The sequence below is a fragment of the Puntigrus tetrazona genome, chromosome 8 (assembly GCF_018831695.1).
Source record: "Puntigrus tetrazona isolate hp1 chromosome 8, ASM1883169v1, whole genome shotgun sequence".
Taxonomy (NCBI): Eukaryota; Metazoa; Chordata; class Actinopteri; order Cypriniformes; family Cyprinidae; genus Puntigrus; species Puntigrus tetrazona.
Window position 1 is genome coordinate 3,600,975 of NC_056706.1, and position 26,398 is coordinate 3,627,372.

At 34.9% G+C, this 26,398-nt stretch overlaps 1 protein-coding gene and 1 long non-coding RNA gene across 3 annotated transcripts in view; one reads left to right on the forward strand and one right to left on the reverse strand.

Moving 5' to 3' along the window:
• dock5 (dedicator of cytokinesis 5) overlaps nt 1-26,398 on the reverse strand; it is a 52,851-nt gene that overhangs the window by 17,631 nt on the left and 8,822 nt on the right. The window contains exons 5-33 of the mRNA XM_043247732.1: nt 25,557-25,653; nt 25,238-25,386; nt 24,873-25,008; nt 23,691-23,848; nt 23,362-23,443; nt 22,810-22,939; nt 19,834-19,906; nt 19,493-19,635; nt 18,515-18,640; nt 18,190-18,314; nt 17,308-17,406; nt 16,350-16,422; nt 15,874-15,977; nt 13,188-13,368; nt 12,733-12,830; nt 12,559-12,648; nt 10,890-10,990; nt 10,530-10,664; nt 9,812-9,923; nt 8,752-8,822; nt 8,134-8,240; nt 7,892-8,028; nt 6,817-6,912; nt 6,472-6,570; nt 5,974-6,144; nt 2,779-2,879; nt 2,617-2,675; nt 2,219-2,373; nt 1,342-1,427 (exon numbers count right to left, since the gene is read on the reverse strand). Coding sequence (XP_043103667.1) covers nt 1,342-1,427; nt 2,219-2,373; nt 2,617-2,675; nt 2,779-2,879; nt 5,974-6,144; nt 6,472-6,570; nt 6,817-6,912; nt 7,892-8,028; nt 8,134-8,240; nt 8,752-8,822; nt 9,812-9,923; nt 10,530-10,664; nt 10,890-10,990; nt 12,559-12,648; nt 12,733-12,830; nt 13,188-13,368; nt 15,874-15,977; nt 16,350-16,422; nt 17,308-17,406; nt 18,190-18,314; nt 18,515-18,640; nt 19,493-19,635; nt 19,834-19,906; nt 22,810-22,939; nt 23,362-23,443; nt 23,691-23,848; nt 24,873-25,008; nt 25,238-25,386; nt 25,557-25,653 — 3,294 coding nt within the window. The remainder of the gene's footprint in view (nt 1-1,341; nt 1,428-2,218; nt 2,374-2,616; nt 2,676-2,778; nt 2,880-5,973; nt 6,145-6,471; nt 6,571-6,816; nt 6,913-7,891; nt 8,029-8,133; nt 8,241-8,751; nt 8,823-9,811; nt 9,924-10,529; nt 10,665-10,889; nt 10,991-12,558; nt 12,649-12,732; nt 12,831-13,187; nt 13,369-15,873; nt 15,978-16,349; nt 16,423-17,307; nt 17,407-18,189; nt 18,315-18,514; nt 18,641-19,492; nt 19,636-19,833; nt 19,907-22,809; nt 22,940-23,361; nt 23,444-23,690; nt 23,849-24,872; nt 25,009-25,237; nt 25,387-25,556; nt 25,654-26,398) is intronic.
• LOC122350949 lies at nt 6,341-7,003 on the forward strand. 2 transcript variants are annotated; one of them, XR_006251656.1, is made up of 3 exons: nt 6,341-6,452; nt 6,541-6,761; nt 6,871-7,003. It is a non-coding gene; the product is annotated as an uncharacterized LOC122350949 (long non-coding RNA). The 2 variants fall into 2 exon arrangements; XR_006251655.1 differs by having other exon boundaries at nt 6,341-6,388.

The window sequence follows — 26,398 nt, forward strand, 5'->3', positions numbered from 1 at the left end:
TTAAATTAGCAACTTTGAAAGGAAACCTGGCTAAATGTACAGAAGTAACATAGGAGAAAAAAGCTATAACATTTTAAGAGGGGAAAAAAAAAATGTATGCATATGTATCAGTTATTTGTTTTCATTGAATATTCTTAGCTTTTGCAGGATTTAAACACACTGCAGTAATTGTGTCATTCAGATATTGTCTGTTAAGTAATGGTAAACTATATTTTGCTTTTATTTGTTATTATTTTTGTTTGTTTGTTTTTTTAATAATTTAAACTTTTGTATTGGGTTAAATTCCTTATCAGATCTTATTACTATTCCTTGTCAGTAATGTACCTTTTCCAACATTGAAAAAAAGTCTTATAAATCTTGTGTTTGTAATGTCTAAATGTACATTAAAAGGCTAAACCTAAAAAAACAATCAGCAGTTATGATCGGCAGTGCTCTAGTTTTGAGCAACTAGAGTAGAGATAAACACTATATATATATATATATATATATATATATATATATATATATATATATATACATATATATATACACATATATATATATACACACACACATTTATATACACACATACATTTATATACACACATACATATATACACACACATATATATACACATATATACACACAAACATATACACACACACACACACACACACACACACACACACATACATACTAAATAGAACTGAGCTATAATATCTGAACGACACTAAATGCACTTAAAATCCTGTAAAAGCAAAGGATATTCAATGAAAACAAATAAGTGATATATGCATAAAAATGTTTCTTTCTGCAGGGCAAGTTGCGATGGCTGGCGATAAGACATCAACCAATAAAGTGTCTGAATTCGCTCCAGCCCCGCCCCCTGAGCTGGACTCTTACTTCTGCATTTACAAGTGAGTTTAACAACAGGAATATCGCAAAAGGAGTAGCAAAAGTCAAAGTGCCAGATCTGAGAGGTAGTGCAGCGAAACTGAGGTAAAATGCAAATGTGCGATACATTTTGTTTATGTTAATGACATTTTATAATATTATAACTATTAATCTGTAAGTTCTAATTCTAAACACTTATTGTCTGTGTGTGCAAATCGAGAGATTCAGATTTTTACATCAGTGCTGTGATTTCTATTTAAAAATAAAAATATAAATATGACAAGTTCTTGCATTCAAATCAAAAAGCTCTCGTGTTTTGCTACTGATGTACCTTCATAGGGAAGATGTATTGGCTTTAATGAGTGTGTGATATTACCTTAGCAAATCGCATATAGACTGTGACACAAATGCAAATATGTCCACATTCAAGTATTTAAGCACATGTAAAGAGGACAGGAAAATCTCACGTTTTCTCCAGCAAAATCTTATATTGTTCATCACCGTGGCCTCCTTCAACTTCCTGGTCCAGTTTTGTGATTAGCTCATTCTCAAACTGCAAAGAACATAAATGCTTCATCAAACTTTCTGATCCCCATGCAGAAGCCTACATGAGCAACATCCTAACAGACATGAACCCTCAACAGTAACTCACTTATTGGTGACTCATGCACCCACATATATTAAATTTAAAATGTCAAATTGTCATATGTTGTACATTTAACTACTATGCATTTTTATCTATCAGAAAAATCTCTTAAAAGACACCACTAGAGACTTACTTGTCTTTTCTAAAAAGATGTCAAATTGTCATGGTGTCAGCTGTCATCAAAAAATTTTATATACACATTTATTTTTCGTTCACTGCATGTTTTTATATAATATTGTTGGCAAAGAGGATCAGTATCAGAATATCAATATCAAACTGTGATAAAACATCTGATTTTCACCTCTAATGAGCAAATTCCATGTAGTCACATTAGTTTTATTAACGTATAACAACAAAAAACTATTAATTGTGAACATTAGCAATAGCAATTAATAAATCAATGTCAGCAGAAAAGAAAAAATGAAATAAAAACTGGAATGAATCCTAATATATCAAAAAAACAGCAAAAAAAAAAACTTTATCAAATTGTAAATTTAACTAAGTACGTATATTAATATATAGATATTTTTGTTATAAATTAATAAATATTTTTAAAACCTTGTCTTCTTAATTTGTGACCAAAACACCAGCATCTTATAAGGAAGCATCAGCCGGAAACATCACAAGTGCGCTTATGATGCTTAAATTTTTTTTTTTTCTGTAGGTTTTAACACAGCTGGCACAGAAACAGCCCTCACCTTCTGAAAGGTGTGATTGGTGCTGAAATGATGTTCACATTGCATCATGTCGAAGAAGATGGGGATGGTGGCTTTCCTCAGCTCAGGCTCAGGCACTAACGTGGCTTCCAGGATCGGCCCAACCATTGCAGGGATAAACTTCATCTTATGTTGGCCTGGAAGTGACATAAACCTCCAATGACATCACAAAATAGCCCTAATTCCTTTAGAACATCAAAAAAAAAAAACTAAAAGACCAAAAACTACAGTTTGTAGATTTTACTCTCTATAAAAAAACTATTTGAACAGAGAAAATCCTTAAGGACATTCTGTAAAAAAATATCCTTCGTACACTCATCTATTTTTGTAATTGTGGTCACTGTCTCTAACTGATAAGAAGCACGGGAAAAAGCTTTTACCAAGATTGTTCCACATATCTCTCAGCTTGAAGCCGATGCTTTTCCGCATGTCTCCGTACCTGTTTACATTTTTAGAAAGTCAATTTGAGATGTTGGCCTTTTCGAACAAAAACCAATATTTGAATACTAGAACGACAATTTATCCTCGGGTCTCTCACTCACTTGTTGAGAATCTTGTTGCGTTTCTCGAGCGAGAAAGACTCCAGTTGTAAGGACTTGTGGGTAAGAAACGCAACAATCAGGTGAAAATAGTTGTTCCAAAGCTATTGAGGAAAAACAGGAAATGAGGACAAGGAAATCATCAGGACAAAACCATTACCTGAGCATAAAAATATAAGAATATGGTAAATGTAATAAAAAATAAAAAAAAACAACTGTTGTATATACATATACATACACATATACACATATATATATATATATATATATACATATACATATACATATATATACATATACATATACATATATACACATATATATATATACATATACAATATATATATATACATACACATACATATATACATATATACATACATACATATGATATACATATATATATATATATATACATACATATATACATATATATATATACATATATACATATATATATATATATATATATATATATATATATATATATATATATATATATATATATATATATATACATATATACATACATACATATATACATACATACATACATACATACATACATATACACACATACACATATATATATATACACACATTTTTTACTTTTTCGTTTGCACTTGACCCAACATTGATAGCACTCTCTTCTTCTTCTCCTGTTCCTTCCTATCCTTTTTCTTGTTTAATAATAAAAAAAAAAAAAAAAAAAAAAAAAAAAAAAAAAAAAGCCTTGTGTCTGCGTTAGGTAAGACAAGACCCCACTCAAGAGCACTTATGCACTACTGCCCTTTTGCTGATATTAATTTGCTTCTATATGCCTACCTCATTTGTACGTCGCTTTGGATAAAGGCGTCTGCTAAATGACTAAATGTAAATGTAAATGTAAATGTATATATACACACACACACACACATACATACATATATGTATACATAAACCAATGAAAAGTAATACCATGGTATACATCATAAATCTTATATGCACAAATGAAGCATAACAAGTTCAGTTAAATATTTACTACTGTATGTACAATAGTGAAAAAAAAAGAAATAATGAGGGATATCATTTTTATGACTTCAATGTTTCAAGAACAGAAATGTCCTTGTATCACTGCAACACAGAGCTAGAAATTCACTTGAAATTTCCATCAGAAATAGTGGCAAATGCTTTGAAATGATGGTGTTTTGGGTTATATAAATCACAGATGAGTAAGGCAAAGCTTTGCTTTGATTATTTGAACAATTAGTTTGTATTGGTATACTGTAATGCAATTGCTTTTTTTAATTGAGGTCTTGCGGGTGAAATACTTTAGATGCACAGGGTGTTGAATGAATGGTAACCAAGCAACAGAAAGTTTAGTCGTTGGGTATTTTTCAAAAGCGGTATAGATGATATTTTCCAAATGCCTAAAGTGCAGGAGGCTTCCAGTGGGTGCAAAATCCATACGCTTTCCCAAAAGATCACCGCAAATGAGCATCATAAAAACATGTTCTATAAGAGCATGCGACAGAAAGTGCTCATATGATTCACAGAAATGCCCTAACATTAATCTAGTGCAAAACAACTGCATGCATAGGACAACAGCGCACTTAGTGCATGCAGAGATATAAAAAGGGCTTAAATTATCTGTAATAAAATCACTACCGCACAGCCTCGCACATTATTATTTTACTCGTATCTCTAGGGTCTTGTTACAATGCTTGAATTTGTATGGATTTTGCACCAAAAACAATCGTTTAAATAAAATTTTCATGATCATTTTTTACAATCTTTCAGTCCCTTGGGATTAAAAAGATATAAACTCCCTGTTCATTCAATGAGAAGCAACCATTTGCTATCCTTACACATGATGTGGTTACAGGTTTGCTATTGCGCCCAATACGTTACGTGGTGACAAAATCCATGTTGCGTCTGTCAAGATCAGACTGAAATGATCAAAGATCTGATTTCTGATGGTGCAATGTATGTCATGTTCAATGATCTAGAACATGTTCTGACAGTGAGCTTTCCAGGCAACTAATTGCATATTTAATGACTATGTTAAATATGTTTAATTTCTAATAGAAACAGAACCATAGGTCTATATTTGCCCTTTTAGCACACTTTATTATCCAAAGTGGACAAGTAATGTAATGTACTTCTACCACTCTGCAAGCATTTCTGAAACAGCCACAACAAAACTCAGGATTGTGGTATATTAGTGCTTCTGAAGGATCTATGCTGCCTTCAGCAGCAAATGAAGTATAGGCAGGTTTTAGCAGGCGGGATTTTGTGCAAACATCGGATTAGAACGTCTTGAAGCCTTCCTGCCTCAATTTACTGCCTATGAAAGCAGCGTTCTTCAAATTAAAGATTCGGCAGTGCTGTTTTTAGGATTGGGACGGAAGCACAAGTCCTGATAATTACAGTATGGCTAGTGTAATCAACTCCTTTATCTCAGAAGATGAAGGAAATTTTCTCATGAGACAGCCTTTTAGCTATAGACAAAAATATGTTTTTTAACTATTATAAACGCATTGTTTTAGACATTTTAAAAAGTACATCTACGGGCAAAATAAATGTAATTTAGAACAATTCTTGCAAAAGATGTGGTTACTCTGTAATTTAATGACTTTTCACAATCTTTATTTTGCATACTAATTGTCAAACGGCAGTAAAGCATTATTATATGGTACATATTTTTACATTTCTCTGACAAACACAAATTGTACATTTTACCGACATTGACATGCAACCAACCAGCCAGTAACTACACTCTTTAAGCCTCACAATAAGTTGTATGTGTTAGATTCACTATAAAGAAACGATTCATACTGGTTGCGCTGCAAGATTTTGTAGTGTTTTTTAAAAAGAAGACTTTTAGCATTAACTGAGGTGTACATTTAATTAAAAATACACAGCAAAATCAACAGTATTTCAACAGTTTTCTATATAATTATATTTTTATAGAATGTATTGCTTTGATCGAAGCTGAATTTTCAGTATCGTTACTCCAGTCTTAAGTGTCACATGATCCTTCAGAAATCAGTCTAATATGCTGATTTGCTGCATAACTGGTTCTGATTCAGATGCCTAATAATTGCGACATTGTTGACCACTGCAGTTTAAGGCATTGACTCCTTAGGCAAAATAGAAGCATGGCTGTGTTTCTGGATAGACAATCTCGGAATTGCCTAAAGAACTGGTTAAACTGACCTGCAAGTGGAAGTGAGCAGAGTCCAGGAAGTATTTATTGAGGACATCCGAGTACTGGTCAATCGCCCGCAGAAAGACTTTCATTTGGTGAAGATTCATAATCATCCAGTCGGGAGGAAACACGTTGCCCATCAGGTTTTTGAACATGATGAAAGTCTCCATTAGAAAGTCCTAAAAAAAAAAAAAAGAAGCATGGATTCTCGTTGTTGAGAGCATGTACGTGCACGCAGAGGAAAACTACGATTAGATGCAGACCGGCAAATGACATCTGTGTTCCGCATAGATATGACTGAGCAAGAAAAACACATGCTAATTTGAAGCTGCGCTTATCTCGTTCTGCTATTAAACCCTGACTCACTTCGACAGACGACAGGGAACAGAGCCACATGCGTCGCATCAGTCAGCTGTGCAAAAGGTGGATTATTTATAACTTAACTCTCAGAGCACGGAAGGCTCTGCGATGATGGATGGGGCCCGCGGTGAGAGCGGGAGACTTACGATTATGTCCTGTCTGGTTTTGAAGGTGCTGATGTATTGTGCGTAATGTGCGTCTTCCATTTGTTTCAGGATAGCGGTCATGCATGCCAGGTAGTGGCCCTGTGTCCAGAGGTAGAGAAGAAATAATCAATAACTTTACATGTGCTGCCCACACCGCTGAGTAAACTCATAGCCACTGGGCCTGGGCAAAGTAATAAACAAGTTATGTTCAGCGGTCCAGGCTGTTGTTGTTATGAGTTTCAGCAGGTATGTGTGGACTTCGGCGAAACAACAGAAGCTTTGACGGGAAGGTAAGCTGATTTAGCTGTGCTAAATCTTTCTACAGAACTCCATTTTGTGTCTTACTATAAAAAGAGAGTCCAAGCTCAGGTTGATGACCGTACGGTTGACCCTCCGCAGGAGACGGTCCACGATTAACTTCACATGACCGGATGTGGGACCCTGAAAGAATGAAAAAGGTGAATGAGATGCATTGAAGGATGCTTAAATGAACCCAGAAAGGACTCCCTCTCGTAAACAAACGGCGGCGCAACTTCAAATGACCTTATTTTGGAAATTTTCAAAGTAACTGCTCCAGCAAAGAGATGCTCGCAAGTCGCAGGAGTTTGACCTGAAATGTCTGCCTGTCTCAATACATATCAGCCGAAATGTCAACCGATCTTGAATGCGCTGTCATATCAACAAGCCAGTGAAATGCATCATGGTTGAAAGATCAGCCTGTCTGTATTCATACAAAAAGTAATTTATGTAGTCAGACATTTTACCAGGAAGTATCTATTGCTTGCCAAGGATGCATTCATTTGTTTAGAAATACAGTAAAACCAGTAAGATTGCGTAATATTATCATAATTTAATGGATTTGTAATATATTCGCAATTAATTCAATAATCAACGTTTGCTAAAATTAATTTTTAGCATTATTATTCTGTTCATATGTACAGATCTTGTATCCGTTTTAGTGATTTCTATTCTACATTATCCTGTCGACAAAACAGCTAAATTTGTTGCTTTTCATTAAGAAAATATATATGCAAAAACTAAATAAATAAATGCAAAACATGTATTAAATGCAATATAAATAATAAATAGAAATTAAATTATATTTTTAGAAAATATTAAAAACACACAGCATCAATTAATATGCATCCCCAGTGAAAATAGAGGAAGTCCATAGAGGAAGTAAAAAAATAAATAAACTTATTGTTAAGCCCTGACTGAATAATTTACTGGGAACATGTAAACACGTCTTTGTTTCCCAATGGACTGATAAAAACCTGTATACCCTGACTCCTGGAAATTGCATAAAGACAGCTAATTAGTTTGGCTCCTGCGTTTTTGTGCATCAGATGGTCTGAGGCTGAGATAAAGCTCCTCACAAATGGCTCGAGTTGTTAGAGATGCTCAACGGTTTCAAACCCACCACGTCTTTGCCGTCCAGCATGTCCAGTACGGTGCTCAGCAGCTGGACACAAGCCTCGAGATCGGGTTTGTTGGAGTTATCGTCCAGCTGCCCACTCAACTGATCTGTGATCAGAGGCAACAAAACATCTCTGCAGTCTAAAAGCACAAGAGAGAATATGAGAGGTGTGGATAGCACGCAGCTTTTAGTGCGAGTCGATGAGATAAAATTACATGTTGACCTGAACGACTGTCAAGTCCCACCTGGCTGTTTGAACAGGTTACTCTCAACAATTTTCACCAGACAGCCCAGCTTCTGCCTCACCATCTGAAAATCTGGAATGCTTTCGATGAACTTGGCCAGCTGAACACTGAAAACAAGACAAGGTTTTCCACCAAAAGCAAAGTAAGAGCATGGTACATAACTGCAAGTCAGAGGGGAATTATGTATTCTTGAAAAGCATACATAAGCAGAGACACACATTTTTGTTTGAGTGTAAACATCTGAGATACACCATTCTGGCTTTCAAACAGTGTTTACAAACCTGTTACAGCACCAAATAACTTTTATAAGTAATTGATAATGGCAAGAAGACAGCATACAGCTCAAATAAGAAACAGGGTTTACTGAATTATTCAAGCGTGGTTTAACAAATATGTTTTTAAACCATCAGGAACAGCGGTGCACTTCATTTGTAATGATAAGTGTTTTACTGCAACCATGATTTATGCTAAAAACCTGGATGAACTCATGGTAGACATCACTAAGCCACAAATTAGTTTCTAACCAAAGCTATAAACCAGTGGTGCTGCTGCAATGTTTTCGTAACAATGTGAAAAGCATCATTTTTTAAGTTAAAGTTATATAATCGTTCACTTTACCTAAGCTCTACACCGTCAAAGACATTCTGCAAGTCATTGATGATGGTGGGAAGATATTTCAAGATTGCTCCCTGCGAAAAAGCAACAGAAGGTTCACTGCATATATAGTGAAAACAATAATGTTGTGAAATATTACCATTTTAAATGTATTCGGTAACACTTCCTAAGAAGCCCTTATTTATAATATATTACAAGGGTATTCTTAAGGCATTGTAATGAATGCATAATGCATTATAAATAACTTAATACATTTTATCATCTCATATATATTCAAAAGAACAGTTTTATATTACAGTTTTATATTATTCACTTATTTGTGGTTATAGTGTTTAAGAGCATGATCATTTATAACTTACAATGAACCCAATTCATCCACTTAAGTTACAATGGATTATGTTTGTCATGGTCCTAATGCATTATAAGTCTCATATCTTGCAATTTTACTTATGTTACATAAAGTGGGTTTTTTTTTTTTTTTTCAAACAGCCATAAGATTACATATCAGATCAAATTAATGTAAAATATGACACATTTGCTCTGAAAAATATGTTTTATATTATCAGATTATTTTAACGGTACCCTTTAGACAGCTGTTGATAAGTAACTCTACAACAACATGTTAACTAGTCTTTATTAGAGTATTAGTAGTATATCTGATAAATATATGCTTACACTTTATTTTGATGGTTCCTCAATAGCCATACTGAGTATAGCACACTTTGCAAGTATGTGAACATTCTACCTACCTGTTTTTATAATAAACGTTGCCTTTTTTTGTTTAAATAATTATCTAGATCAAATTAGCCTTAATATTAGCCTCACAGAAAACACTCGGCAACTAACCACTCACAAGATGCTGTAAGGTACGGATTTGCTGCTCAAGAAACGTGTATGATTAATAACAGTTGTGCTGTGTCATATTTTTGTTTTCCATGATTCACTGATGAATAGTAAGTACAAAACCTAATTTATGCGAAATGGATATCTAAATCTTTACTTGATTTAATGCATCTTTGCAAAACGGTATTTGTCTACTGTATATCCATGTGACGACACCTGCCTTGATCTTAACTCCTTCATCCAGAGGTCTGTCCATCAGATTGCTGATAGAAAGAAATAAGGTCCGAATTGAGTCGAGGAACTGCCCACCATCTTCACTTTTCCCATATAACCTGACAAACAGCAAAAATAAAAAAAAAGTGTAAAGAGCATTTGAGTGGAAACATCAGTGCAATGATTGTAGGGTGTTGTGGGTGGATGCTAGGGTGTTCAAAATCATTTCATAACAGTGTGGGATGAGCTAGGCGTTTATTCAACTCCATAACCCTAAGAATGAGCTGAGCAATAGATATAGAGTTTAATGTCTCAATGCACAACTAAGGTCTGCCTGTCTGATCCATCTATCCATCTATACATTCATCTATCCATCCATCCATCTATTGTTCTATCCATCTAACAGTCTGTCCAACCATTGTTTCATCCAGTCATCCATTTATCTACATGCTGCATATGTATCCATGTAATATTGTGCATTAAAACCGATTCTTTCTATATAATGTTCACATTCACAAATGTTTTTGAACGCTCTCAACCTAATTGCTAATTGCCCTCTCTGAGATTTAGATGGAGGTACAATTGGCCCATGAGTTTGTGCAGATATAGAAGCGCTTGATTTCAAAGAGAGTTTTTTTATTTTCTTTTTTCATTAGCATTGTCAGATGAAGGACAAGTTCGGTCAAGCCCTTTTGGCTATTTCCGAGAGCAAAATAAGAACCCACCTCAAATGAAGAACCCGAGACTGCACAATGAATCGAAAAAGGTACTTGAAGGCTTTCAAGGCAGCGTACAGTCGCTCTGTATGAGCTGGGTCCTCAGCATGGCCCACAAAATAATTCAACACTTTGGTCAACTTCCTGTGAACAGACAAGGCAAACCGAGGCAATTTGCAAATCAATACAGGTCACAGCCCAGAGTGTAACAGGACAGGTGTGTATAGAGAACAAGTGAGAGAAGGAGAGAGTGTTAGTGTGAGATGGCAAGGTGAGAATTAAATGCGGACAAAAATGGCCAAGTTATTTTAAAACACACGAACTGTGACACAAAGGACAGAGAAATCCAAACAACACAGTAACTCTTACTGGTACGCCAGAGTAGCGCTGAAGTGTTTGCTGATGTAGGTCTCCAAAACAGGGTTGAAATGCTGAAATTTTATGTCACCGATGAGTGAGATGATGAAAACCTGGACAAATAAAGCAAAAGCACAAGTTCTAGCTCTTCATATCATAATCGCTTCCAAACTTTCCAAAGGTTTAAAGACATTGAATCTTTTACTTTTGAAAGATTCAAGAGAAGACAAACTAATTTAACTGTATTTCACATCATACTGAACTCTCGGCCTACGCAAAACTACCTTTCTTTGTTTCCTATGCCACCAAGATGATAGAGTGGACAGAGAAAAGTATTTATAACCTACTTGATTTTTACATTTTCTGATATGATGCACAACCTCAAAACACTACAGGGCACGAGGACTGTCTCTATGCCAAACGTAACGCAGCTAAAACAGTGGTTGAAAAAGTAGCTAAAATAAGTTAAATAAATAACGGATTTCATAGACATCGAGCAAACATCGCATGGCGGAATAATCTGACCTGTGTGTCTGTGAGGGGGAAGACATCCCACATGCAGATGGCGATATGGCATGTTATGGCATTAAGGTTACTCATACAGATAACTAATGAAAACGCAATGACGCGGCAGAACGCTCTTTATACAGTTTGTAACTTTTATGCAATCCTTTAGTCCCAAAACGCTGAGTGATTTGTAGTATGACGATTAAAAAAAAGTTAGACCAAAGTTTAATACTTAATCAGGATCCCGAACCCCAAGTATGAGCAACAGTAAAAGTGTTGCTCAGTCAGAACAATCTGCCCACACTATGACTTATTCGTGATTACTGGATAAGGATTTAAAAAAAAAAAACAATATTATTCACACTGCATGACAAATTTAACAGTTAACTAAAATATATACATAGAAAAAATAATAATAATAATAATAATAATAATAAAATATAAATCTTCTTTTTGGTGACTTTTACTATTATTTCATTATTACTATCACTATTAGATATAATTAGTCATATTAATGCTAATAGTATTATTAATATTTTATTCATTAATATGACTTTGAATATTTTATTATTACCGATTTTTTCTTATATGAATATTAATATTATTTTGATATCAATGTTAATATTAACAGTAGTAATGTATATTTATAATAATATTATATATTTAATATTAAATATTTATATTATATATTTATGTTCTATTTTATTGGATCATTATTAGATGTGAATGTGATTCTTTATTCAGCTCCATAATATTATTCATTATTATTAAGCCTAAAGTAACAAAGTTAGTAAAATGTTAGTAAAATTATTAATATTAATATAAAGTGATCATATTCATATATAATAAAAAATCAATTATTAAATCTATAAAAAGAAGAAATGCCTATTTTTTTATAATCATTAGGCATTTTTCTAGTTAGCAATTTATTTTTATTTTTTTATCAATTCACAACATGACAGTTTTTTTCTGAGGGAGTAACACATTCATTGATGCAGAGCTGAACAACTTAACTTTGTTTAACTTCGTTTTGTAACTTTTCTGTTTGCGATACTTATGTGGCTTGTTGGGACGAAATCATTGCACAAAAGTTAAATGAAAGCTTACAAGAAAACACAGCACAGTTTGGCTATTGCTGAGTGTCTAAAGAGCGAGTTAAATTATCGATACTTGCCAAGGCATTGAAAACTAGTGTATCGTAGGTTTCTTCCTCTGAGGTCTCCATCATGATATTAAAGAGAGCGTCCAGTGTGTCCTGCAGGAACTACAGGAACACACAACAAAAAACTTTAGATCATAAAGCAGCATTTTATAGAAGGCCAAGTGTTGTGTTTTCTCACCACCTTACTTTAATAATCTCCCCTCCTTCCACTTCCATCAGTTTCTGAAGAATTTCTTCAAGTCTCTCAGTGTTTGATCTCCAGTTGAGAAGCCCCAGAAGGTCAACTGAGTCAGAGGAAATTAAAAAAGTTATAGAAAGCCAACTGCCGTAAGAACTTTGCTGTCTCATGCGGTTACATACGGCTTTTAAAGTTATAGTTTAGGCCAAAATGAAACTTGTAATTATCAACTCTCATCTCTCCTTTTGTTTCACACCATACAGTTTTTTTCGCAAGTTTTCAAAAGCAATGTGACAGCACAAGGGAAAAGAGGTAGTGTGTGTAAAAATGATATCAAGTCTAACGTGCAAGGCATCAGTGAATGTCAGGTTTGCAAAGACACAAGGGTAAATAACAGAATTGACATTTTTGGGTGAAATATTGTTTTTAGAAAAAAACAAAACCAAAAGGACATGACTCGTACCATTCTGTGTAAGCTTTGTAGAGCAGGTGAGGGTGGCGATCTGGAAGCTGTCTTTGGTGATGGGAATAATGTTGCCGTGATGGAAGGATTTTCCCGTCTGTCTCTCTTTCTCTTCCACTTCAGCGTACGAGCCAGGCAGGGTCAAATATGTCTTGGCATCGTCAGCTTTCTTCACATCCACCTGTAGAAACAGAAGAGGAATTTGTAGTGGCACTGCATGTTTGAGACATCAAGAGTAAGGCTCACAGGAATAGATACTGCTGGTTTAAAGGGGAAGTTCGGTAATGTTTGAAGAGATTTAAAGTTTACATGAGTTTTATCAACCAAAAAGCTTTTGGTGAAAAAAATACACTACTTGTCAGAATTTTATTTAAGGATGCATTAAATTAATAGAAAAGTGATCATAAAAAGGCATTTATAACTATTACAAAAGATTTAGATATTAAATAAAAGCTGCTTTTGCAGAACTACAAAGCTTATCAAGTTTAAAACTTGATTTGAATTATTTGAGGAAATTTTCTTGCTTCTTTTACATTATAAGTATTGTTTTCATGCCATCAACTATGTAAAAATGCATATAAAACTGAAAATATCAAATATGTAAAACTAGACAATCTTTTACAATTATTTTACCCTGTGTTCATAATAACATGCATAATGTTTACATAATTCAACTGCGCAGAGCCTCACTGATTTTTTTCTTTATGCTTACCGCACCCTAAAAGAGCAGCCCGAAAAATGGAGCGCAGCTGGAGAAAAACTAGAGGTATTTTGTATAGCCTGGTAAGAAAATACCCTATCGTACAGAAAAGCATTCAAAAATGCTAGATCTGATTATTTTTCATCTCTTCTAGAAGAAAACAGACATAATCCCCAGTATTTATTCAATACTGGTGACTAAATTAACGAAAAATAAAGCATCAACAAGATGCTGACATTCACCAAGATCTTAGCAGTAATGAACTACTTTTCTTCTAAGATCGATACTATCAGAGATAAAATTGTAACCATGCAGCCATCAGTTACAGTAGCACATCAGATAGTGAACTATAGGTATGTTAGACCCTATTCCATCTCAACTACTAAAAGAGCTGCTTCCATAAGTCATAAATCCTCTTTTGGCTATTCTGGCTGCATTCTCAAACCTTTGATACCTAAAATATCAAAATCAACTGTGGGCGGCAGAACCTTTTCCTATTTAGCACCCCAACTCTGGAACAATCTACCTAAAACTGTTCGGGAAGCAGACACACTCTTGTCCCATCTCTTTAAACTGGCTTACACATAACACACTAATGCACTTATATTATTCAAACCCTTTAAAGGATTGTTGGCTGCATTAATGAGATCAGCTGGAACCAGGAACATTCCCCATAACACACAATGAACTCATTACAGCATAAGAAAAAGAATGGCATCTAAGCTAATATTAGTCTGTTTCTTTCTTATTCTGTTTCTCAGTTTGTATCCAGATCAGATGGTGGATCAGCATCAGGGTGATCTTCAAAGAAGACCAGAACACCTAGATTTGAATTGACACCTCTGTTTGAATTGAACTACAAATTAAGTGCTGGTTCGTCTGGCCAGAGGGCTTAGTTAGGGACACTTGATTTTTAGCGATCATTGTCGTCTCTGCATTTAATAAAAATTAAGTCTTATCTTGTCATTACACATTACTACCACTTTATTCTCCTATTTGACACTGTTCAGTGTTTTGACACAGTCTGTACCGTTAAAAGCTTTTTGATTTTGTCACCATAGCGCCATTTGGGAGAATATCCACTGGACGCAAACAGCATATGCTGTTCTGTGACAGCCACAACACAAGGATATGCTGTTTTCATTCAAATCAAAGTGTAAATAAATGTTGACGCATGCGTGAGGCACAGCTGACACAGAACAGCTCTCTAAAATTGCACTACAGTAACTCAGACAGAGGAGACAGAGAGGAGACGAATTGTTGAATTGTTGGTTTTCTTTGCATACAAAAAGTATTCCCGTAGATTCATAATATTACAGTTGAACCACTGATGGCAGATGGACTATTCTGACAATGTCATTCATACTTTTTCAGACCTTGACCGTGCTCAAACCTCTCAGTTTTCATCCAAAATATCTTAAATTGTGTTTTGAAGATGAGCAAAGCTTTTACGGACATGGGAGGAAAGAGATGCCATCGCAAACAAAACAGTCGAGATCTCATGACCGGCTGAGTGACGCTTTCATTTTGATTGGGACACTTTAATTCTGATAAACTTCAGCTTTATAGTTGGTGTTTCCAGACTCCAGTCAGTGCCGCTTCTTCTATGACGAACGAACACAGCGTAAAAAAGATTTATCCTTGTATTAGCAAAGCTCTGATTCAGGGATTTGAACTTTTGTTATCTGGTAACCACACTCATGAAAGCTTGTGTAGTAGAGGCCTGCAGAGCAATCCGCAATGACGTGGTACTGGACTTGCGGCATGTTCTTTTGGGAAAGTGTGCTTGAATTTGAAATATTCCATGTTCACAATATTTTAAAATTTTACATCAGTGTCAAAATTATTACAATACCATTGCTAATATTCAATATATCTAACTGCCTTAGTGACAAAATTCGCATTTTATAATCAATACTATGCCACAAATTCTGTCGACTGAGCTCAATTTGTACTGAACCAAGAGCATTCCTTAAAGATGCCCACCTTGTAGACAATGAGTTCGTGTTTTCCATCTGGAAGTGTGGTGCCATCCGACTTCATCAGGTGAACAAAAGCCATGCCAAAAGGCTTCTCGGACTTATCCCTAGCTACAGAAATGTAAGCACACAGATATTCAAAATAAAAACAAGCCTGAATATACAATAGCGCAGAGGTTCTCAACCTTAGGTCAGCAAAAATGCTAAAGGGGTCAAATGAGATCTGTATGAACTCCAATTTATACATTCTTTGTTTGTTTTTCAAGCGTGTATATTTTTTTGCCCTATGTCGGACCAGCAAACAAAATATGCAGGTTTTCTTGGGCATAAAATACACACTACAAATGTGACCTGCATGAAAAGGTTGAGGAACCCTGCAGAAACGCTTTAAGGAAACATAAAAGCGGACAGATGTTATAGTCCAGTGTCTATACTTAAGTGCCATCTACTATAATGTTCTGAGAAAGTCACTTTGAGACTCACAATCTTGAGAAGATCTGTGTCTAAAGGTGAGTCTCAGATGACATCGACATACATCCTCAATGGGAATGGCCACCTGACGGACAGAAGAGACGGGTTAAAATAAAACCTGGTGTAGCTCTTAAGTCCCTTTCACATGAAGACAATTATTGTACCTCTTAGCAAAAGCGTCAGGACCTTGACATGAAAAACACTGTCAGAAAAGTGATTTTCTTGCTAGGCAGCATGAAAATAGCAGGTGTGCGCAGTGAAAATAGCAAAACCAAATGGAAGATGGAACATAATTGAGCTTAAAATAGGAAAACATCCTGGCAATTACTTTAATGCATTACAGAAAAAAAGGGAACATACTCTCTCTGATGATATACATTTTACATTGTCATGCAACTTTAGTTGCACAATTATCATGATATTTGCTGAATGAAATCCAGTACTTATTAGTTTACTCAAACTCTCACGAACATGTGCACAACAGGCAGAAGAAGCTAAAGATTATAGTTTATAAACTTAAGTATATATATTTTTACATAAATGCATCACTAAAGAAGTAAAGCTGTGTGGAGTACTTTTTATGATGGATGGACGCACTTTTTTGGGCTTTAAAATATTGACCCCTATTCGCTGGCTTAATAAAGCTTGGAAGAGCCAAAACATTTTTAATAATAACTGTAACTCATAGAAGAAAGTCATATATACAACTAGGAACTAGGATGGCTTAAGGGGGAGTAAATCAGTTTTCTTTTTTGGGTGAAATTTCATTTTTGCCTTTAAGTGCATTAAAGATGTATGTATATAGGTTACGGCACATGACCTGCAAGCTATGTAATACGGGGCTGCACTGTAGATTGACGCTTTGCATTCGACAAGGCCGGCGTGATTCATAAGAAAGGGACTTTAACTTCATAAGATCAAAAACCTAAACCTAGATGTCTTTGCTTTTGTTTTTGTCCTGTGTCCGTACCTTAACAGTCTCATTCCAGCAGGGCTGCTTGACTTGATAGTAGATGACAGACTTGTACTCAGTGATCCCTTCATAACCAGCTCCAGAAAATATGGCTTTCTGAAGAGAGAACGAGAACGTGGAAAAAAATATATCTGAAAGAAAAGACTTTCTCTTTTCTTGTACAATAAGAGGTTTGCAGCAGTAAAAGTTCACCGTTAACGAGACCAGAAGTTGGCGATAACTAGCTTGAGTTAAAGCAAACCGTGTTGCATAACGTAAGCGCATAAAACAACAACAAGACCAAAACGCAAGCTCAAATCATTTTAAAAGAGGGGGAGATCTTTTTAGGAATGCATTTCAGAACGAGTTCCTTGTGTTCTTCCGTGTTAGCGAGTGTAAACAGGACACGCTTATATGTGCATTATATCTCGAAATAGCATTTGGCAAGAACAGCCCTGTAAAAAGCTTTCTGTGCCGTGTGTTTGGACATTTAAAGACAGCAGCCGTTTCATAAAGGAAAAAGATCTGCAAGCTGTTTTTATGCCAGCAACAGTTCTGCTGTCAAAACACAGAGATAAAGGGGGTGGATGAGCACCGCATGCTAAATAGCGAAAGCGAAAACTGTTAGTCAACATAAACGAGAAGAACGGAGGACAATGGAGGAAAAAAAAAAAGTGTTTTTATTCATATTAAAATGACCTTGGTGGTATTTCCTGAAAAGGGTAATACCATGTTTTTTTGATACGCTTGCAAATTACTGATGCGAAAGATATGTAACGGAAGCATTTATACTACATTTATATTAAATCAAGATTGGCTACAAGAAAGTACACTTTCTTTTAAGCAATTGCGCCCAGATATTAATGTTAGTTAATATTTAATGTTACGGGGTTTCTGTACCTCCATGGGATTTCCTTCTTCATCCAAAACGCTCATTATAACTTCTACATTTTTGGGGGTTTTCTTCTTGCCGTGATCAAATTCTCCTTGTAGAAGTGTAACATATATATCATTCCTTACATAACCTGTAGAAACACGATCGCTGCATTAACTTGATATAGATACAAGATATATGTTCTTCAACCGAGTAATGGTCATTAAAAGAACAGGATGAAAAGACAACTGCGAACGGATTTACTAAACAAGGTCGTTATGGGTGAGAAAAACTTTGATAGCACTGCTATTAAGATGAAAGTGTTACGAACTGAAAGATGTGCAGACCCACCTGGCAGGATAATTTCAGGAAAGCCCATTTTCCTGACTATAGCTGTTGTGCGATCCACAAAATGAGGGTAATCTTTTTGAACCTGAAACACATCTCCAGGGAGCAGCTTTAGGGTCACAAACAAACCTGAAAGCAAAAACATGCCGTTATGAGGTCAGACGGGTCTCGTCAGTCAACAAACTCCAGCCCTGAGGGAACAGAACCTCTCAACACAAAGTAAATCACTTCGAAATCAATGACTCAAATCTAAAATTAAAAAACAAGAATAAAAAAATGACAATTCAAAAGAAAGAAACACATTTTAAAAGTAAAAGGAATAGAATGCGTTCAGTTTCAACTCAATATAAAACGTTAAACAAATAAATGTGCATCCAATAAAATAGTAACAGATAGAAATAAAAGGAACACATGAATGGTGAAATTAATATGCAGGCTATTTTTTATTTACAAAATATTCCTATTACTCTTTTACATGTTCACAAATCAAAAAGTGCTCTAACATATTTAAAAAGTGAATTTTTGATTTCAAATAAACTGCACTAATGTTCATGCGAAAACGCATTTTCACGGCTGATTTAGCAATAAGGTTTTCTTTGAAGTTGACCCAAAATGTGACAAAAAAAATGTCATTGTATACACCATTTAACTAGTCAGGTTGGTACAGTAATAATCACCAGTGACAGCTATAGTAATCTCACCAATTTAATACAGAGTCAAAGTGGCATTTTAAAAATTGGATGATATTCAAATTTGCAGCTGAAACATCCTGGAGGATGTGCATCTTCGCATCTCATTCTGTCTCTATGCAAATCAGTTTGACTATATCAAAGTGATCCCTTTTTTATTCTCTCCAACTTTCCAAATGTTCGACTTTCGAGCGACAACCAAGAAACATCCACAAGGTCACTTTTCTCCCCAGAGACAGACAAAAACACAAGAGCAAAGACAAATTTTTTTGGCCTATTGGTCTGGATTTACCCTGTCCTTTGTGGTTGACCTCACGCGTTGCGATGACCTTGTTGAAGACGGCAACGAGAGGCTCGTTCTCGCCAATGACACGAGACGGGATGAGAGGAGACATGATTAGCTGTCTCTGACGGATGTACGTTTCCATGGCAATCCTAGAAAAAAAAAGATTCCAAGAGGAGAAGGACAAAATTGAAAAAAAAGGCTGTAAAAACACAGCCTAGGGGTATCAGTGTATGATGGACTCTGCCAAATATAAACAATAATGCATGAAAAGAACAAAAAAAATGTGAAAAAAGAAACTACAATCATGCAAATGAAGGATGTTGTAATCTCATAAAGGACACACTCACTGTTGAAACGGGATGAAATACTGCTTATCATCATCATCAATTTTCCCATGGGCAATATCTGTGATATCCATGACTGCAGACACAAAGAAACATGAGGCTAGTGCTGATCCGAACCACAGATACGTTGCATTTAATTACTGCATTCAATATTGTTCACGTTCCCTTAGAGGGAGAGCAAATAACTTGCATTTTCTAAGTATTTGTTTTCAAATGTATTCAAAGGGCGAGACATGTGGTGCAAATTGTTAATTTTGTCTTCCTACAATTCTTAGAATGTGTTTCAGTGTTGATAAGAGATTCATTTCGAGTCTATAAGAACCTCGATGTGAGCTTTTGATTTGGAAGCTGGTATACCAAATGAAGACTCAACATCACTGTTAAATCTAAGAAAAATAACATATTTTTGGTGAAAACAAATTAGTGCTTTTGTTCAAAATGAATAGAATACTCACTAAAAAAAAAATTTAAATTTACTTAAAATTGACTGGCCTTCGGGCCGTCCAATATAAATATGAGTTTGTTTCTTCATCTGAGCAGATTTTGAGAAATCTAGCCTTACAATTGCTCACTAACGGATCCTCTAAAGTGAATGGGTGCCATGAGAATGAGAGTCTAAACGGCTGATGGAAAAAAAAATCACAACAATCCACAAGCAGTCCCCATGATTCTATTTGATCAATTAACACTCGTGAAGTGAAAAGATACGTTGATACACTTTTTCACTATTACGGAACATAGATTATCCACTATTTTAGCCAGAAGTGATTGTTTAAAGTAAAAATTCTGACGGCACCCATTCACTGCAGAAGATCTTTTGGAGAGCAAGTGATATAATGCAAACTTTCTCCAAATCGGTTCTGACGAAGACAAACTCATTTACATCTAAGATGGTCTTAGCAAATGTTTTCATATTTAGGTGAACTATTTCTTAAGTGCACATGTTCCAGTAAATGTAAGTCTAGCTCTTTAACTGCACACACTTACAACCATGAAAAATGGATAGACACATTGACAAAGTGGAAAAGCAGATGTTGTCTGCTCTACGGTTTAAGAAAGCCACAGGCCGATGCAAAATGTTTTGAAGCTTATGCTAAACATGCTTTTTGTTCATCAAAAAAAAATGCATTGTAGGCATTTAACCTGACGTTATTGCATAAAGTGACTCAGCAGCAAAAAAAAAAGGGTCAAAACACTTGACACGACATCCTTTTGAAACAAAAGAAAGTATTTTCAGCAAATGCAGGTCACCTGTAGGTTTTGATACAATCATCTACTGGCAATGTAAGCATGGCATTTGACATTTTGCAGTTCAACTAAAAGGAAAGGTAACAATAGTAATGTTTGGTCTTTCATCTATCCGTAAGACTGAAAACCCGAAAACAGGAGAAAGAAAATGGAACAGAACACTATAAGATATGAAACATTGTGTGCACTTGACTGGGAAAGCCTTTTCAAAAGCAAATTTGGAATACAAATAAATAATGTCTTTTGCTCGGTTACAACACGAGGTAGTGCTGAAAGTGACAAACAAAAGGAAAAAAGTGGTGTTATCAAAATACAACAGAAGTAGCATGGTGTGACTCTCATCATGCAATTAAACCTTCGTGCACAAACACACGTCGCCTGTAGAATTAAAATGTATTACCACACAAAGTGAAGTTGACTCAAAAAAAACGCCCTTCAAATAACGCACTTAGAACCGAACAACAGCTAAGACAGCTTAAAAGCAGAAACGACTGCGGTGTTGCTCTTAAAGCACTTACATGCATTCGTCAGTAGAACAAAATGTGTGTTATTTGAGCTGTAAAGCTGTCCGAATTATTTTGAGAAGAATGTCAAGGAATAGTGCACCTAAAATAAAAATTTGCTGAAAATTTACTCTCAGTCCATCCAAGTCTGTTTTTTCGTAGGAACAGATTTGGAGAAGTATAGCATTGCATCCCTTGCTCCACAATAGATCCTCAGCATTGAATGGGTGCCATCAGAATGAGAGTCCAAACAGCCAATGAAAACATAATAATAATAATAATAATAATCCACACCACTCCAGTGCAGTGCATCAATTATTGTCTTGTGACGTGAAAACATACGTGTCTGAATAATCCATTATTAAGAACTTTTTAATACAATTTTTTAATGTATCTGAAACTGAGACTGATTCTATTGAAATGATTTATATCTTACTCTTAAATACGTTCCTAGTTCCTCTAATAAGGACACATTAAAAGTGGATACTTTCACCAATAGGTCTAGGAACTATGAAAATGTTCCTCCGGTGCAAAAGCCCCTTAATACTGTTTTCATCAGTGAAAACATTTGAAAAAAAGAGAAATATTCACCAAGCTCCATTTACAAACAAAAAACATCAAAACGGTCCTAAACAAATATAGATTTTGATGAAAGAAGACAAGAGGGTATTGACTGTTTATCTGTTTTTATAATGCATAATAGACTCATATTTAGGCCAGAAGCAACGGTTTGAAGTTAAAACCCCTTAATGATGGATTTGTTTCCTGCAAACATGCAGCATTTAACTTCAGAAGACATTAACTGATGGACCTTGGAGTGGTGTGGATTATTTGTGGATTACTGTGATGTTTTTATCAGCTGTCTGGACGCTCATTCTGACGGCACCCATTCACTGCATAAGATCCATAAGTGAGCAAGTGCAGTAAATTTCTCAGAATCTGTTAACCTACATCAAATATTCAGCCGTTTTTATTATTAGTGAACTTTATCAGAACTAGCTGACAAATTAATGGGCAGTGTTTGGAAAAATCTGACTGAAAACAATCCTGAGCAGTTTTTGCAAAACTAAGCTAGTGCCACAAAATGACTTGAGCTTTATGGTTGGTTGATTGGCGTTTCTTAACAAATGACAAACATGAAGTGTGAAATTAACAACTAGGAAACCTCTGCACCTTCTACAGATAAACCATCTATTAACAATTAAGAATCTATGTCTGAGCCCAGAACCTGCTACTCCAAAGGGCCTCCTCAGTCCTCCCGTGTGTTTCTTTCCCTCCTTCAGCTCCATGCAGCCCACACGGATGATCTGACACACCAGGAAGAGACGCTGTCTGATGAGGTCACTGCTGCTCAGATCCTAAACACAAAGGCACCACAGAAAAAGAACAGCAGGAAGCACTTAAAAAGGTTTCATTAGCACAGAGTATAAAATCCAATGCTTTTTTTCCCTCATTTTTAGATCTGCCATTCAAAAGTTTGGGGTCAAAACCTTTTTAAATACTTTTATTCAGCGAGACGTTTTAAATAAATCAAAAGTGAAATGAAGGCATTTACAACGCTGTAAAAGATTCCCATTTCAAATAAATTCTCATTCTATTCATTAAAGAATTCTGAAAAAAAGCATGTTAAATGATTTTATTGTATTTTCGATTAAAAAAATAATGCAACCTTACTGTGCATAAGACATTCTTTAAAAGTCTTACTGACTCCAAAATGTTGATCAGTTGGTGTATAGGACTATAAAAACTTGAGAAAGAGTATTCTTTTGATCTTTGTTACCGTGAAGAGCGCAGGAAGGTTGTTGAGTTTTTCGATCTCTTTCGGCATGCCTGTGCTGTCCCACCGTACCAGGAAGTTTTCACTTATTAGGACAAGAGAAAATTGTGTCACAAAAACTACTTTTTCTCCACTGAAGCCGACACAAGCTCTCTAGATACTCGCTGTGATATACACTTGGGCACTTCAGCTTTCAAAGACGCATGCATTCACACACTTCTTGTGAAGAATGCATATGTATGGGACATTCTATACATTCTCCTTCTGCTTTAAAAAAAAAAAAAAAAAAAACTACACAGAGAAGAAAGGAGAATCAAAAGACATTGAATTACCTAATAAATTCAGATTTGTCAGGATCGTACAGTGACATGAAGAGTTCAGCGTCCTCGCCAATGTTGCAAACAAAGTTTCTGAGGTTTATTAGAAGGCTATATGTGTGCACGCCACTGAAGAGGGTCTGGCGACGTTTCTCCAGGTTCTGAAGTCGCATCTATCAAAAGAAAATAAGGTAACGTTCACACAGCTTGACTGAAGTTCTATAATACCCTCAAAAACTGAAACAGCACTAAAACAGCATGGCGCTAACAATGCCAAGGTCAGGGGTCGATTTGCGAAGAATTCATAAACTAATAAAATGTACACTCTAAATGCTGTAGATTTTAATAACATTAAAAAATATATTATTTAACCTTCAAAGGCACTTGAGAGAAAAGTCCATGAGTGTTGCATAGAATTATGAAGGGAAAAAACTATTTATATACAAATTAATTAGTATTTTTAATAAAAAGTATTTTTACAAGATTTTTAGACCACATTTGCAACAAAGATAAAAATGTAAATATTTAAAAAGCAAAGTTTTCACATTACATAGTTTATTCAAAATACTTCTCTTTTAATCTATTTTAATTTACAACTTCTCTAAATGCAACTTTGATATAAAATATCAAATATAAATAACTGATAAAGACAAAAAAAGTCTTTTGTACAATGTTTGTTACACATCGGTTTATCTCCATTTATTATGGACTATGGGAGTTGTGTGCTATAAAAGATTAATGTGTATATATAGCCTTATTATTTGTCAAAAATAAATAAAATAATATATAAATGTTAATTATTTTGACAAATAATTTATATTTATATTTATATTTATATATATATATATATATATATATATATATATATATATATATATATATATATATATATATATATATATATATATATATATATATATATATATTATTTATTTTTTTTTTTATATTATATATATATATATATATATTTATTTTTTTTTTTTTTTTTTTTTTTTTTTTTTTTTTTTTTTTTTTGCACAACAGTGATTCCTGGCATTTATACATTTAGCAGCCAACTATTTTAATTACTCATCAAAGTTAATTTGTCAATAGAGCCATTTGACAATTCTATACCTGGGTTTCAACATGAGACTAAAAAGAAAAAACGTTCCAGCATATATATTTTGATAACGCACAGAGCAAAAACAAGTGTTTTACCTTCTCCTCCTGTATCCTCTCATCAATACTGTGCGATGCTGACTCATGAGCCCTAAACAGACTGACCGTGCTGGTGCGTTCAGGCTCTAATGTGTTTCCTGCTTCATCGCGCACCACTAAATCAAGCCCTAGGATCCTGTGCAACAGACACAGACACAATCTACAACACAAGAATACTAACACATCCCTACCATGTTATTATAATCAACTGCATGCGGTTTTTAATGCATTCCAGTAACTTAAGACATACGCTTTATGGTATCCGTAAATCACATATTCAGACATTTGGGGCCCCTCAAACAAAAAGTTACTCAAATGTCCGTTTGGTGAATCAACATGAGGAAGTACAGGAAGCCAATCCGCACCTGTTCCCGTAATCGATTTTGGCTGTGACTTTCTTCTTGAGCTCCACAAGGTCATCGTTGGGAAGCGTGCCGGACACAATCTGCGAGCGGTACTCGATCAGGCTGTAGGCCATCTGCTGAACGTTCCGGAACAGCGTGGTCTTGTTGCTCTGGTGTGCAGACGAACAGGTGATTAAAACGATAGCATGGCTTACAAAACACTACGGATGGGATTTGTCCTTGTTGAACAAACACATCGTGGGAAGCTCTGTGTTGAGCGGAAAGGATGGTGAGGTGAACGCAAACAAACCGCAAAGGCGACACAGGTGGCTTCACATACCACATAAAGCTTGTGCCATATTTGTGTCCATTCTCGTAACGTGGTGCCCAGCTCCTGGACCAAGGGCAAATCCGTAGGTACGACAGTCTCTTGTTTCCTTTACATCGACAAAAGGGTGGAAGAAAAACACGATTTAATCAGGTACTCGGAAATAAAAATGTCATTCCTAGTTCCTTAAACCTCAGAGACCCTAACACTGATGCAGGCCCTTTTATCTTTTAAAATGCCATTAGGAAAACGTAGAAATTAAAACATTTCAATTGCAAAATTTGCACTGGGGGTTAATTTGCTAAATTGCAAAACTGTATTTTTGACACACAATGTGAAAGTTTTGAATTCACAAAAATATTCAGCATAATAAGTAATATATTTAAACCAAATAATATATATGACAGCTACATATACACACACATATATATATATATATATACATTTATATATATATATATATATATATATATATATATATATATATATATATATATATATATATATATATATATATATATATATATATATATACACATATACGCCAGCAATGCTTTTTTCCAAAGGCATGTTAATAAATATTACTTAAATGTCCTAATCGAACTATGACCTAATCCTAGTTTAGGCTAAGCCCCGTCTATAAAACCAGGCCTATATTAGTTAACATTAGTTAACAGCATTTACTAATATATTTTTAAGACCAAAAGTTGCCTTTGTTTATATTGGTTAACACGGTGTAAACTACATGCACATGGACATTTTTATTAACTAACGTTAACAAAGGATACTAAACGTTGTGAAAACATATAATCGCTCACTGTTAGTTCATGGATTAATTAATGCATTAATAAATG